At 34.9% G+C, this 15,253-nt stretch overlaps 1 protein-coding gene across 1 annotated transcript; it reads left to right on the plus strand.

Moving 5' to 3' along the window:
• The first annotated feature begins 12,901 nt into the window (after window positions 1-12,901).
• LOC126689624 (E3 ubiquitin-protein ligase RHA2B-like) lies at window positions 12,902-13,492 on the plus strand. Its single transcript, XM_050384855.1, has one exon. It carries the CDS (start codon window positions 12,931-12,933, stop codon window positions 13,420-13,422), a length of 492 nt encoding a protein of 163 aa, XP_050240812.1. The 5' UTR covers window positions 12,902-12,930; the 3' UTR covers window positions 13,423-13,492.
• Window positions 13,493-15,253: the final 1,761 nt, after the last annotated feature.

A 15,253-nucleotide genomic window follows, 5' to 3' on the forward strand; every position in this document is an offset into this window, starting at 1 on the left:
TGATTGTGTTTTTTTATAGCTAGTGATTGGGACCTTGAACTTCCTTCCCATCTTAGACATGGACTAGGTGGAGAAAGATTAGGAGTTGCCCCCTGCTTTAGTTCCAAAAAACAAACTAATACAACAATTAAGTAATGCTAGAGATACAAACTTCTCTACAAAAAAATTTACAAACTGCTTATGTGATAAGTGGTTATTGCCTATTGGTAAGTGATTATTGCTAAATGAAAAATTGATGTTAATGGTAGGCCTAGATGAAAACTAATAAGAAGTTGGTCATATCGACGATTTGTAAAAATATTATAAAATAGTTTATAATTGTAGCATTACTCAAAATCTACATACTAGACATTGGGTCCAAAGTTAAGTATACACTTAGAAAGATGTTAGGTTCTCAAGCCTGCCCAACCAAATGGATGGGCCAACCTCCACTCACCATATTCTATAGCCTAATTCTATTAAGGATATCCCTAATAGGCTCCCTTAATTATGCATTCAAGCATAAAATAACAATGCACACATGTGACCGAACAAGATTGAAAACTATTAGTTTAGCAAAAAAAAAAAAAAAAGATTGAAAATGATTAGTTTTTTTTTTTTTAATGGAAAACTAACGGTAGCCAATCTAATGAAATTTGGACGAAAGTCTTGAATTGAATAAACTTAAAAATTAAAGAATTGAATTGAACGAAGTGATGCTAGAGAAATTAATTGAATTATAGACCAAGTTAGGTGCAATTTGAAATTTAGCCCTAATATTTTATAACCTTACCTATTTGATATGTGCCCTCTTAATAATTTTGAATTTAATCTAGTATAATTATGATATGTCATTAATTTAAATTAATTCCTCATGTCACCCATCAATTAATTGTTCATAATCACATGTGATTAGACTTAATCGTGTAGATGCATCTTATCCGTTGAAATTTGATTTGGTTGTAAGTTTTTATCCAATAGTTTGATTGGAGTTCACAACATATCATTGTGACTTCAAAATTCACATTTTAGAAACCTAGTAGTTTAAATTATTATTTTACCCTTAGGATATGAAAATTCTCATTTTAGCTTTAGATGAGGTTAAATATAAGGGATAATTACAGTAAACCCACCTGAGGTTAGGCCCGATAACACTATGCCTACCCGTGGTTCAAAACTTATCACTTTGCCCACCTGAGGTGCCTTCCGTTAGGGCTCTGTTACCCACCTCTCCGTTTGCCGTTAGAAAAACACATTTTTAAAGAAAAACAAACATAACAAAGATCAAAAAGTTAGGACTTCTTATTCCTTAAGAACTTCTTTGAGAACAAAACACAGGAATAGCACAGATCAAATGTTATTCCTGATTAAAAGTGATATCATTGAGCATTTGTTTTTTTATTTTTGTTTTTTTTATAGATCTCTCCAACTTTTATTCAAACCAAACCAAACCCAAAAAAAAAAAAAAAAATCCAAATCCCAGAAAATTCAAACCAAACCAAACCCAAAAAAAAAAAAAATTCCAAATCCCAGAAAATTCAAACCAAACCAAACCAAACACAAGCCACAATTCCAGAAAAAAATCATATCTCGCCGGCGCGATCTCGCCTTCGCGAGATCGCGCCGGATCGAGATCGCGATCGACGGCGCGATCTCGCCTTCGCGACATCGCGCCGGATCGAGATCGCGATCGAAGGCGAGATCGCGCCAGATCGAGATCGCGATCGACGGCGCGATCTCGCGAAGCGTCGATCGCGATCTCGCGACGGCGCGATCGCGATCGACGTCGCGATCTCTCGACGGCGCGATCGCGATCGACGTCGCGATCTCGCGACGGCGCGATCACGATCGACGACGCGATCTTGCCGGCGCGATCTGATTTTTTTTCTGGATTTGTGGCTTGTGTTTTCTGGGATTTGGAATTTTTTTTTTTTTTTGGGTTTGGTTTGGTTTGAATAAAAGTTGGAGAGATCTATAAAAAAAAAAACAAAAATAAAAAAACAAATGCTCAATGATATCACTTTTAATCAGGAATAGCATTTGATCTGTGTTGTTCCTGTGTTTTGTTCTCAAAGAAGTTCTTAAGGAATAAGAAGTCCTAACTTTTTGATCTTTGTTATGTTTGTTTTTCTTTAAAAATGTGTTTTTCTAACGGCAAACGGAGAGGTGGGTAACAGAGCCCTAACGGAAGGCACCTCAGGTGGGCAAAGTGATAAGTTTTGAACCACGGGTAGGCATAGTGTTATCGGGCCTAACCTCAGGAGAGTTTACTGTAATCATCCCTAAATATAAATTGCGAAATAGGTTGTTTACAGGCTATGAATAGTCATTCTTTGGCAATAGCTATTTCTTATATTGAGAATAGCCATTTATTTCTAAAATGGTTGAATTAACTATTCTATAATAAATTCTATCAGCAACTTTTAAAAATTAATATATATATTTTTTTTAAAAAAAATTCTTGAACCACCAATCAGACCTTAAACCCCTTGAATGCATTCAAGAGACCAACACTTTTTTTTTTTTTTTTAATCTTCAGGAGACCATGCACATTTAAGTAACACCACTAGTATAGTACTCTAAAAAGGTGTTAGAGATATATTAGCCCATTAGCATAAGCCCAAACCTAATTCTACTTTGTGTGCAAGCTAAGTTTCCTACTTGTACTAGAAGTCTATTAGTTTAAGGTTTAGTCTACTATATATACACATGTTATGATTCATTGTAATATAGAATTTGTACTACACTCTAATATATTATTGATGTAGCCATTTAGGGTTTCCTCCGTGGATGTAGGTCGTTAGGCTGAACCACGTAACTCTCGTGTGTTACTGTGTTCTATACTTTATGCTTTTGCTTCCGCATCTATACTAGCATATTCAACATGGTGTATCAATGCTAATATTTAACATGGTATCAGAGCCACCTTCTTGTGGCCATGATTTTCTGTCCTTACGGTATATTTAAGAGCAATCTTTGTCTTCCTCGGTGTTTTTTTTTTCGCTGCATTCATCTTCTTTGGCTTCCTACTGTTGCCGTCAAAACTCTCCGGTATAGTTAAGCCATCGTTAGAAGTCGCATCAACACTGCAAGACCATTGCCTTCCTCAAACTACCGTCACAGAGCCAAACTTCATTCAAGGGATCTTCTCAACCTTATCAAATCTCAAGATTTCATCAAACTTCCATCTTGAGTTTGAGAGGGGGTGTTAGAGATATATTAATCCATTAGCATAAGCCCAAACCTAATTCTACTTTATGTGCAAGCTAAGTTTCCTACTTGTACTAGAAATCTATTAGTTTAGGGTTTAGTCTACTATATATACACATTTTATGATTCATTGTAATACAGGATTTGTACTACACTCTAATATATTATTGATGTAGCCATTTAAGGTTTCCTCCGTGGATGTAGGCCGTTAGGCTGAACCACGTAACTCTCATATGTTACTGTGTTCTATACTTTATGTTTTTGCTTCCGCATCTATACTAGCATATTCAGCATGGTGTATCAATGCTAATATTTAACAGGTATGTACCAATTAACACCAAACTTTGAGTCAAAAATTGTCTTTTGTCAACTTTATACACATATAGTGTTAGTTTTATACACTTTAGAGTCAGTTTTATACCATTTCTCCTGTTTATTCATATGTTTTATTAAGTGAACCTCATATTATTTTAACTTTAACAAGCACGACACTAGTGCTCTTTAACATTCATTTTTGATAACAAAACACGCCATCGGGTGCTCGTTAACATTTGCCCACTAAAAATAACTATTTTATTTTATCCCTAGGATTCTCTTCCATATTTTGCTCTAAAAAGATGAAGATAAGGACATAGGTGTACTAGTTAGTGTACTACTTGGATGTCCGTTTATCCAGAAGCAAAATCAAGTTGAAATTGGACCATCTGTAAAAGTAAAAGACTATTCCATATTAGGATAGACATGGCAAAACAGACGGGTTGGGTCGGGTCAATCGGATTGGGGTAAAAAATGGGTCATTTTAAGTGGGTTAAAAAAGGGTTCAAGTCAATTGAGGTGCGGGTTGGATCGGGTTGAACTGTATTTTTCATATGAATGTTTTATATATATATAAAGAAAACAACATGTATTTGCCATTTAAAAAGTCATACAACAAATTACTTGATGTAAAATGCATTACTTTGAATTCTTCACTTATATCAAGAACGAATTCAGTTAAACTTATTAATACTTATTCAATAATTTTAAAATTATACAAATCCTAACATTGTTATCTAAAACAAAATAACACAAAGATAAGTAAAACAAATACATAAGTTTTATTTCTACACAATATTGACATTCCAAAAATATAAAACAAAATTACAAATGACTTATTGGATAACTCATTTGACAAAGAATAAAAACATATAAGAAATTTACAATCTTGAAAATTAATTTTATAATATATTATCAATTGTGCTTGACACTCTATTTCAATTTGAGATATTGATTAAAGTTTGACTATTTACTTATTTATACATGGTCTCTTTTATAAATATCATATCATTAAAAACCAACACATACTAGGAAATATCATAATTTATTTTGAAAAGCTGTTTATTTTGGACATAAATTGTTAAAAAATAGGTCTAAGCATTCATAATTTATACTAATTTGATGCTTTGACATCACTATTTTCACACTCGTGGATGTTTCTCACACATGTCTTTAATTTTAAATCTATATTTTTAACTTTGTTGTAACCAAATTATCTTGGAATATACTTTTCTATTTGATATCTAAAAATCTTTACTCATTACAAAATGTTCAACCATTCATCTTTCAATTAATTTGTATGCAGTTATGTAAATGTCTCAATAGTTTCTTTAAAACTCACAACAAACAATTAAACCAATATTGTCTTAATTTTATTTTTATTTTTTACCAAAATAAAAAAGTTTTAAAAAATAGTATGGGGGTGGGGTCGGGTTGCAGGTCCGTTTTGCTATGTCTACATCAGGATGCACTAGGACAAGCGGACAACCAAATCCCTCTCAGAAATCGATATCAATTTAGGCGTAAATGCACTTTTAGTCCCTACATTTTGACGTTTTTCCATTTTAGTCCCTACATTTTATTTTTTCCACTTTTAGTCCCTAAAACCAATTTACGCTTTCCGTTTTCGTCCTTTCCGTCAGTCAACCAACGGAAATAGCTGAGGTGGCAGCCGGAACAATTAAAATATTATAAAAAATGCCACATCACCCTGACAAATCAGCATATAAATTTTAAAAATTAATTTATTAATTTTAATTAAATAAAAAAATTAAAAACATAATTAAAAATAATAAAATCAAACCTAAACCCAGAAAATCAAATCCAAGAACACGAATTCAGAATTAAAAACAATGAAATCAAATGCCTATGAACACAAGAACACAAACCTAGAAAATCAAACCAAGAACAAGAATTCAAAATTAAACCCATTGAATCAACTTCCTTTCCCACTTAAAATCAAATCAATAATGCAATAAAATTTGAGAAGAGAACAAAGACCAATGCTGAAAGACCCATGCTGAAAATCCATCAGTTTTTCTCGTTCTTCCCCAAAGATTCATAGCCAAAATCATAAAATCAAAGAAAACCCAGAAATCTCAAACACTCAAAAACCCAAAAACTCAAACAAAACCCAGTTTATTTCAAACAATCAACAACAAAATCAAACAACAAGGCCAACTCGGCTCATTGAATCAAACAAACACACAAACCTAGAAAAACCCAACCAAACTCAGCTCATTGAATCAAACTCGGCTCATTGATTTTTTTTTTCTGGTTTCATTTTTTGGGTTTGGGTATTTGATTTTCGGGTTTGATTTTCTGGGTTTGGGTATTCGTTTTGGGTTTCTTATACTCGGCTTCGGATCTAGCCAGCGCTTCTAGCGTTTCTTTCGACCGTGCTTGAAAATTGCCGGTGTCGGATTCTTCTTCGTTTTGGTGGGTTCGGAGCACGGTCTCTAAGGATGAGAGTTGAGCTATCTCACTCGATGGCGAAGCTTGAAGGCAACGGCAGAGTTTGAAGATGACAGCGATAATGGCAGAGCTTGAAGGCGATGGCAGTGCTTGAATTCGACGGTGGCGATGGTAGATCTTGAAGGCGATGACAGAGTTTGAAGACGACCTTTTACTCGCCTGGGTTTGTTGTCGTCGGTTGTGGCTTTTGCTCACTGGGGTTCACTTGTTGTGGGTTTGCCACCGTGGGTTGAATCGATTTTGAGGCTTGGGTTTGAATGGGTTGTGGGTCTGAATAGGTTGTGGTTCTTAGGATTTGGTGGCTGTGGGTTGCTGTTCTTGGATTTGATTTTCTGAGTTTGGGTTTGATTTTATTGTTTTTAATTATGTTTTTAATTTTTTTATTTAATTAAAATTAATAAATTAATTTTTATAATTTATATGCTGATTTGTCAGGGTGATGTGGCATTTTTTATAATATTTTAATTGTTCCGACTGCCACCTCAGCTATTTCCGTTGGTTGACTAATGGAAAGGACGAAAACGGAAAGCGTAAATTGGTTTTAGGGACTAAAAGTGGAAAAAATAAAATGTAGGGACTAAAATGGAAAAACGTCAAAATGTAGGGATTAAAAGTGCATTTACGCCTATCAATTTATCATATATCTCATCACGTTGATGATAACATCCGTGAAATTTACAAGTTAGGTACACACACAGTGTCCATTATTTAACTCTATTTTTATTAACATTAATTTTGACACATTATTTCTTTTTCTTTTTTTTTCTTTTTTTGGAAAGGACACATTATTTCAATACTTACAAAATATATATATATATATATATGAAAATTTTGTACAGTTTAGATTTATTGAAAAATTAAATCCCATTAAGCTAAGAAAGTGAATAAATTAAAATAATGTTATATCGTTGATCAAACGAATGGTGGAGATGGCAGCATTGTCCTTAAAGAACCAGCCACACAAGAAATTATTTACCCTATATCAGGCATATACAAACTGTTCTGGGTCCAACCCCATTTTGTGGCAAGAAAACCATGTAGTGAAAAACTTCTATTGGAAATAGGAGACCTCTTGAGTTCCAATTTGTGTTTGAGTAGGAGTTTGTGTGCTACAAGGATGGTCCCGCGGCAGGGTTATATATAAATTAAGTTTAGTAGGTATTGTGTGCTATATAGTGAAGAAAAAAAGGAAAAGGTACTGCACAAGAGAAGAAAAAAAAAGCAGCCAAAAGGGAGCTGCTTAGAGAAAGAAGACAACCAAAAAAGAGAGTTATGCATGGAGAAGAAAATAAAAAGGAGAGAGCAAAGTATTGCCACCTTTGAAAAAGATAATTAGTGTGTGTGGGAGCAAAGAAAACAAGAGAGAGATTTTTTCTTTAGTTATGAGACATACATAAGAATTATTGTAATTGATTTGATAATAATAAAATTATTCGGAGTTTGTCCCATAGTTTTTCCCTTCAAGAAGAAATGGTTTTCCACGTAAATTTTGTGTTCTTGTGTGTGATTGTTATTTTAGATTTCTAATGTTGTTGATAATATTATTTGGAACCCAACAAGTAGTATCAGAGCTAAGGTTAGAGTGGAAGCGATGGCTAGAGAAGAAAGCAAGGTTTCAAGAATTGAGAAGTTTGATGGAACAGACTTCGCGTGAAATAATGTGAAATAAAAGACCACAGTGGATTTGATGAAGGCTTTGTCCAGCATTTATAAAAAGCCATCAGCTAACAACAAGGTGCATCTGGTGAAGAAGTTATTTAATCTGAAGAAGGCAGAAGGCACTCTTGTAGCGCAGCATCTGAATGAGTTCAATACAATCACAAATCAATTATCCATGGTGGAAATTGAATTTGATGATGAGATTCGTGCATTGATTCTTTTGGCTTCTTTACCAAACATCTAGGAAGTTATGAAAATGGTAGTGAGTAATTCTACAAGGAAAAACAAACTCAAATATGATGATATTCAAAATTTGATTTTAAGTGAAGAGGTTCGCAGGAGAGATGCGAATATAGACAATGCCCAAGATCAAGTTTTTGTCACGGAGAACAAGAGCAGAGATAGAAGCAAAAGACCTAATGATCAAAAATTCAATGGCAGCACAATTAAGAGATAGATCTCAGTTCAAGGAAACTAAAGAATGTTTCCATTGTGGGGAAAATGGTCACATAAGAAGAGATTGTTGGCATTGGAATAAGGAACAAAATAAATGAAAATGTGAAAAGAATGATAGTGAGAAAAATACTATAGCTGAGGATGTTGTGATGCTCTTTATTGAAGAGCAAAAGTGTAAGCATGTTGCTAATAATGATGTTGAGTGGATTGTTGATTTCGCAACCCCCCACCATATTATCCCTACAAAGGGGTTGTTTACCACATACAAAGTAGGTTACTTTGGTATAATAAAGATGGGTAATTTTAGTTACTCAAAAATTATGAGAATTGGTAATGTGTGCATTAAAACAAATGTTGGTAGCACTGTGATGTTGAAGGATGTGTGACATGTTCCAGATTTAAGGATGAATGTGTTTTCTACATTGGCTGTGGATCGAGCGAGTTATTGTAACTACCTTGGTAATAGAAGATGGAAACTTACTAAGGGGCCATTAGTTGTTGCAAGAGGACATGCATGTTGCGGTATGTACAAGACACATGTGAAAATCTGTAAGAAGAAGTTCAATGAGATTAAAGATTTTGAGAAGACTCCGCAGTTAAGAGTTAAGATTGTGATCATGTCAAGACGGTGAAATTCTCATTGCCTAATAGTGCTTTAGAAGAGGAAGTGATAGGTGATGGAGAATATGAAGATGCTAAGGCTACATTAAATGATGATGAAGTGAAAGACCTGGGAGGTCTTGAGCAGAGGGAGCAATATCCTCCACTAGAGATTGTTGAGCCTTATGAGGAGAGGATTGCTAGAGAACATCGAACTGTTAGTTTCAAGAATAATTGGACTTCTGATGAGGGGGAGCCAAGGGATTGGATTAAAGAAATCCAAGATGAGATTAATTCTTTGAGAATGAAAGGTATTGACGTTGATGAGGTGTTCTCAGTGCTAATGAAGATAATGAAGAAGGTTAAGCTTGTGTTGGATTAATTGACATGGATCTAAACTGAAGAGTTGGATTGAAGATCTCATTCCTCAATGGCTGGAGGGGGAGATTGTCGTGGGTCCAGCTCGATTTTGTGGCAAGAAAACCATGTAGTGAAAAACTTCTATTAAAAATAGGAGACCTCATGAGTTCCAATTTGTGTTTGAGCAGGAGTTTGTGTGCTACAAGGATGGTGTGGCGGCAGGGTAATATATAAATAAGGTTTATTAGGTATTGTGTGCTATATAGTGAAGAAAAAAGGAAAAGGTACCGCACAAGAGAAAAAAAGAAAAGAAAAAAAGAGCAGCTCAGAGGGGGTCGCTTAGAGAAAGAAGACAGCCAAGAAAAAGAGTTGTGTGTGGAGAAGAAAATAAAAAGAAGAGAGCAAAGTATTGTCGTATTTGAGAAATATAATTAGTGTGTGTGAGTGTAAAGAAAACAAGATAGATTTTTTCTTTAACCATGAGATATACACAAGAATTATTATAATTGATTTGATAATAGTAAAATTATTCGGAGTTTGTTTCATGATTTTTCTATTCAAAAAGAAAAGGTTTTCCACATAAATTTTGTACTCTTATGTGTGATTGTTATTTTAAATTACTAATAATGTTGATAATATTATTTAGAACCCAACACAAACCCGCTTTCTCACAACATGCGAGATCCACATATGGATGTCACTTATTGTAATAGACATATTATATGCACTCAAAACTAGATATATCTTTCTTCAGTTACACACCCCAAAAAGAAAATTTGAATAAATTAAAATGATGCTATATCTTTGATCGAACAAAGGGTGATGAAGACAGCAGCATTGTCCTTAATGAACCCAGGGGCGGAGCCAAGTGGGGGCGAGGGGGGTCAAGTGCCCCCTTACTCCTCTTTAAAAAGTTTATGAGTACAGGCATGTAGAAGTTAGTAGAACTCCATCTTAAATACTTTGCTAGTTTGCCCGTTCTGGTTTAAGAAAGAAAAAAAAAGCAGAAAACAGTCTCTAAAATAGCTTTGATGCCGAATAGAAAGGATAACAGTTTCACAACATTGAGAGATTTACGGTACTATTTAACCAGCTACTTCACTTTTGTTTTGTAACGACCCAAGGAAAAGCGTTAGCCACATCTGCGCTATACCTTAAAAGGACTAGTCACAATTGAGGCTCCTTGCAATTGTTAATATAGTCCAGTTCAACTCAGTAAATACCCGATGTGGGACTCATCACACACCCACACACATCACACAATCAATCAAATTGGGGTATCACAATCTCCCCCACTTAAATCCCTAACATCCTCGTTAGAGCCCATTTTGTAGGGTAGTGTCTCTGATCCTATACGAGATTACCGGGCCGGCTCTAATTCCATATATAACGACCCAAGAAAAAGTGGTAGCCACATCTGCGCCATATCTCAAAAGGACTAGTCACAATTGAGACTCCTTGTAGTTGTTAATAAAGCTCAGTTCAACCTAGTATATACCCGATGTGGGACTCATCACACACCCACACACATCATACAATCAATCAAATTGGGGCATCACAATCTCCCCTAGTTAAATCCTTAACATTCTCGTTAGGGTCCACTTTGTGGGTAGTGTCTTTGAGCCTACATGGGATTACAGGCCAGCTCTGATACCATATGTAACGACCAAAAGAAAAGCACTAACCACATCTGTGCTATACCTCAAAAGGACTAGTAACCCAGTTCAACCCAGTAAATACCCGATGTGGGACTCGTCACACATCACACAATCAATCAAATTGGGGTATCACATATTTAAAACATAAACTTTTATCATTTTCATTAAAAAAAAAAAAAAAAAAAAACTTTTATCATTTCCCAGATTTTAGCATGTCACTATTCACGGAATTTTGATTGTTTATCCTTTTTTTTTTTTTTTTTTTTTTTTAATTTCATTGAATTTCAATTGGTGGTGGGGGTTTATATATATATATATATATATATATTGAAGCCTAACTAATTAATGTCCTTGTACCGTACTCAAATTCAAACTCTGGGTCTAGGTTTCTCCTATAAAGTACAAACCCAATTTAAATACTTTGAAGAATTAATATAAAGCAAAAAGACAGAATTCTATATTTTTTTTAAAGTAATCAAGACAATATACGTCTATTGTATACAACTTTAAAGGTATTAACACTTTTACATTGATTATTTTTTCAATTTACTACAAAGAACTAAATTAGATATCTAAATTTATGTATTTAGATTAATATATCTTGCTTTGATTGTTACTAACTACTGTATAAATTAGTTATTTTTATTTTGATATAAAATATATATTTGTAGTTACTTGAAATTATGGAGAATTCATAATATAATAATAAATCTTACCCCCTGAATTGAAATTCTGATGCCGTCACTGAATGAACCAGCCACACGAAAAATGATATATTCTATTTCGAGTGTATACAATAACCAGCCCTGTCACAACACGGAGAATCACATACTAGACTTCTAATGAATCTAACTTATTGTGAGAGACATGCCATATGAACCCGAAATAAGATACACGCGCTTCTTCTCCAATCGCAGACCCCGAAAACAAAAACATCTTCTGCATGAACGTATTGTAAAAAGAAACAAAAGGGTCAGCCATGCCGGACCACCAAATTGGACTTACTCAATTACGTGACAAAACGCATCAGATTGAAATGACCTTTTGAAAAATTTTAGTAATAACAAATGGATTGTGTTAAAAGACATTGTAAAATACCCATTAACAATCATCAGCTTTTTGTTGCATTTATTTTACTTTTTCAGCTTTTTTGATAATTATTTAACAATTTTTTATCTATTTTGGCCATATTTTTTTAGTAACTTTTTATAACCTCTAATACGTCAGAATCAATTTGGGAAACGTTAACCAGCACTGCACGGTGCTGGTTAAAAGCAGAAATGGGCCTACTGTTTCTGTTTGGTCCCTCGGTGGCTCATCTTTCCAATTTCGTTTATATCACGTAGCTTTCCTATACAGATTTTTTGGTAGCGAATTAAAATGCTGAAATGGATGAGTCAGTCAGAGGAGACCCAATATTCAAATCCAATATGGATTTGCACGCAATGACGTGAGAGAAATATATGATAAATGTACTTTGACTTGGGCTGCCGTATTGCCCAATCTCAATGTAATTCCGATACCTAATTCAATGGAAGAGTCAATGTTTCCCCCCCCCCCCCCCCCCTTTTTTTTTCCCTTTTTTTTCCTTCTGTTTGACCCTTATACTAATTTTGGTTGAAAATAAAATTTGGTTGACAATAATTAACCATGCGATCATGTTAAGCCTATACATCAGAACCTATTTTGGCATTTTTTTTGCTTTTGTTTTTTTGTTTTTTACGTTGTGTGTGAAATTGTTGAGGCAAGATCACATTGAGAGTTATAGTAGCTACAATAAGAGAAAACTGAGAACCGTAACCTACAGTTCAAGCGTACCTCTATCTTTCCCTAACGGAGAGAGTGGTGAAAAAACAAACAAACAACCACAATAACAACAACAAGCTTATTTGGGGTCTATTTAAAAAGAATAAGAAAGTTTTAATTAGTTTTAAAAACCCTATTTCATTCTAGCTTAGGTGTTTAATTTAAAACGTTTACTTTGATTCCTTGACATGGAATACTAAAATTTTCAATGATCCACAGTTCAAGACATCGACTCATACAAAGTAACCTGCACCAACCAAACACTACTACACTTATCTCTCTCCAAAAAAATAGTGGCCTGCACCAACCTAACATAGCAACTACCCCTAGCCACATTTAAGTATATATCAAATTATCAATAATTCATTACTTTTGGCAACATCCTCTGCACTTTCTTCTGCACGCGGCAGCCATGAAAGCTCTCTCTGAATTCTTCTCCAACCTCAAAACCATGACCAAAGTCTTCTTCACCCTCCTACTTCTTGAAATCATATTTCTAATCCGTTCGGTCACCGGATTAAGCCCCAACTCGGATAAACGCCTAATCACCACTAACCAATACCTTAAACTCATTGAAAAAAACAATCCCACAACTCTTTTCACTAAAAGAATGAGGATTATGACCGAGTCAACTGAATGCACGGTGTGTTTATCTGAATTCAAAGAAGGAGACAAGATTAGAAAGTTGCAATGTAAGCACACGTTCCATAAGGATTGCCTAGATTGCTGGCTACAACAATATCGTCGTGGCACATGCCCACTTTGCCGGACTAAGGTTTTGCAAGATGATATTGTGGCTAGTTACCGTCGGATGCGAAATCAGGTGGAGTACGATGGGAGCGATGAGGAGCTCATTTTCTTGTTGTCTGCATTACATGGCAATAGTTTACATAGATTGTTCTAATTAAGTTGTCTCTTTTATATAGAATACATGTCTCAAGTTTTGTACATAGAAGCGCATAGATTCTTGTCTTGTGTTTTCACACAAAGAAGAAGAAAAAAAAAGTAGTTATTTTGTATTTTTTTTTATATAATATAAAATTTTTATTTTTATTTAATCTAAGTGTATATGTGTGTGAAGTTCCGTCTTGAAAACTTAAACCCTGGTTTTTATCCCTCACATTCCTCAAGTGTTTATACTTATAGTGTAACCATTACATAAGGATGTATAATGGTATTTAATATTTTTGCTTTAGATTAGTGTATGTATTCACGATTGTATTCAAAATTTAATGAGATGAGTTTCTAAGCTTTCTTGTTATTAAAAAGTTGACCATTCAATGCTAAGAGCATTCACATCCAGATTGCCATATGCCATATGTAAGACAGATTTAGCATTAAAACTCAAAAATCACCCCACATTCGGATGGCCAAAAGCTTAGTATTGCAAAAAAATTTGCAATACTGCTATATATATGCAACTTTTTATTCTATATATGCTATATAGAATAATAATTTTTTATTCTTTTTTTTTTTTTTGGTCAAGATGGTTGTTTGGCGACGTGGTCCTGGCGGAGTGGGGTGTGGTTCAGCGTGGGGGTTGATCGAGTGGGTCGAGATCGTCGAGCAGTGGAGATCGACGTGGTTCGTGGGTTTTGATCGGCGGTGGAGATCGGAGTGGTTCTTGGGTTTTGATTGAGTAGTGGAGATCGGGTGGGTCGTGACTGGGTTGGTTTGGATTCAGATTGGTTGGTTTGGTGGTGGTGTGGTGATTGATGATTGTGGAGCCGTGGAGGTGGGGGTTGCCGTGGGTGGTGAAGGGGTGGGTAGTGGGTGATTGATGACGGTGGGGGTGGGGGTTGTCGTGGTAGTGGTTTGTTGATGTGGTCATGGTGGTGGCAGTGGCAGTGGCTGGTTGGTTGGTTCGATGGTATGGGTCTGGGTTTGCAGCCGCGAGTTGTGGGGACCGTGGGTTGCTTTTTTTTTTGTGGTGTTGATGGTCGGAGAGGGTGGTGTTCTTCAAATTTTCAGTGGTGGTAGCTGGTTGGTTGGTTCAATGGTATGGGTTTGTGGTGAGTGGTGGAGTGGTGGACGGGTTTGTTGTTTTGGGTTTGTGGTTGGTGGTTTTTTTTTTTTTTTTTTGGGTGTTGATGGGAGATTATTGGTTGCTGGTGGTGTGTGTAGTGCAGCGGTGGTGGGCTTGTGGTGATGGTGGTTTCAGTAAATTTGTGGTTGTTCTTTAACAAAAAGAATGAGAGAGAGAAAAAATTAATATATATTTCTAATCGGTACTTCAGGAATTTTTTTTTTTTTTTTAAATGGTTGGGGGATTTTGTTGATTGGATTTTTGTTATCTGGAGAGTGTTTGTTTTGATCTTATCTTAATTTTTTTTGGAATCGGGTTTGTTTGATTTTGCCCAAAAAATCCACCTTTATATCCCTTCATTTTTACTAATCTAGTGTTATGGTTTCATTCCTATAGCTCGAAGGAGAGGCTCACCCTTGGGTAAGAAGTGTTCTCTGTTTTTATGTGCTTTATTATCTTTTTTTTTTCCTCTGTATTTTTGGAATATGCTTTGATTATGCATCTGAAACACAAATCAATCTAACAAATGAAATACTGTAAGTTTCACCTTTATTCTAAAGCCAACCCCAAACGTGATTAAATCTAGACATTTTGATTATCAGTTTTTTTTCTCCCTCCTTTTTTGATTTCATTGTCAAAGATTTGCCCTTCTTTAATTAATTTTCTTTTTCGGTCCTTACTAAAAAAAAAAAATTTATTTTGTAATGTT

This window comes from Quercus robur, chromosome 6 (assembly GCF_932294415.1).
Source record: "Quercus robur chromosome 6, dhQueRobu3.1, whole genome shotgun sequence".
Classification (NCBI taxonomy): domain Eukaryota; kingdom Viridiplantae; phylum Streptophyta; class Magnoliopsida; order Fagales; family Fagaceae; genus Quercus; species Quercus robur.

Coding starts and splice junctions, on each gene's coding strand:
- LOC126689624 (XM_050384855.1), top strand. CDS start 12,931: ATGAAAGCTCTCTCTGAATTCTTCTCCAACCTCAAAACCATGACCAAA.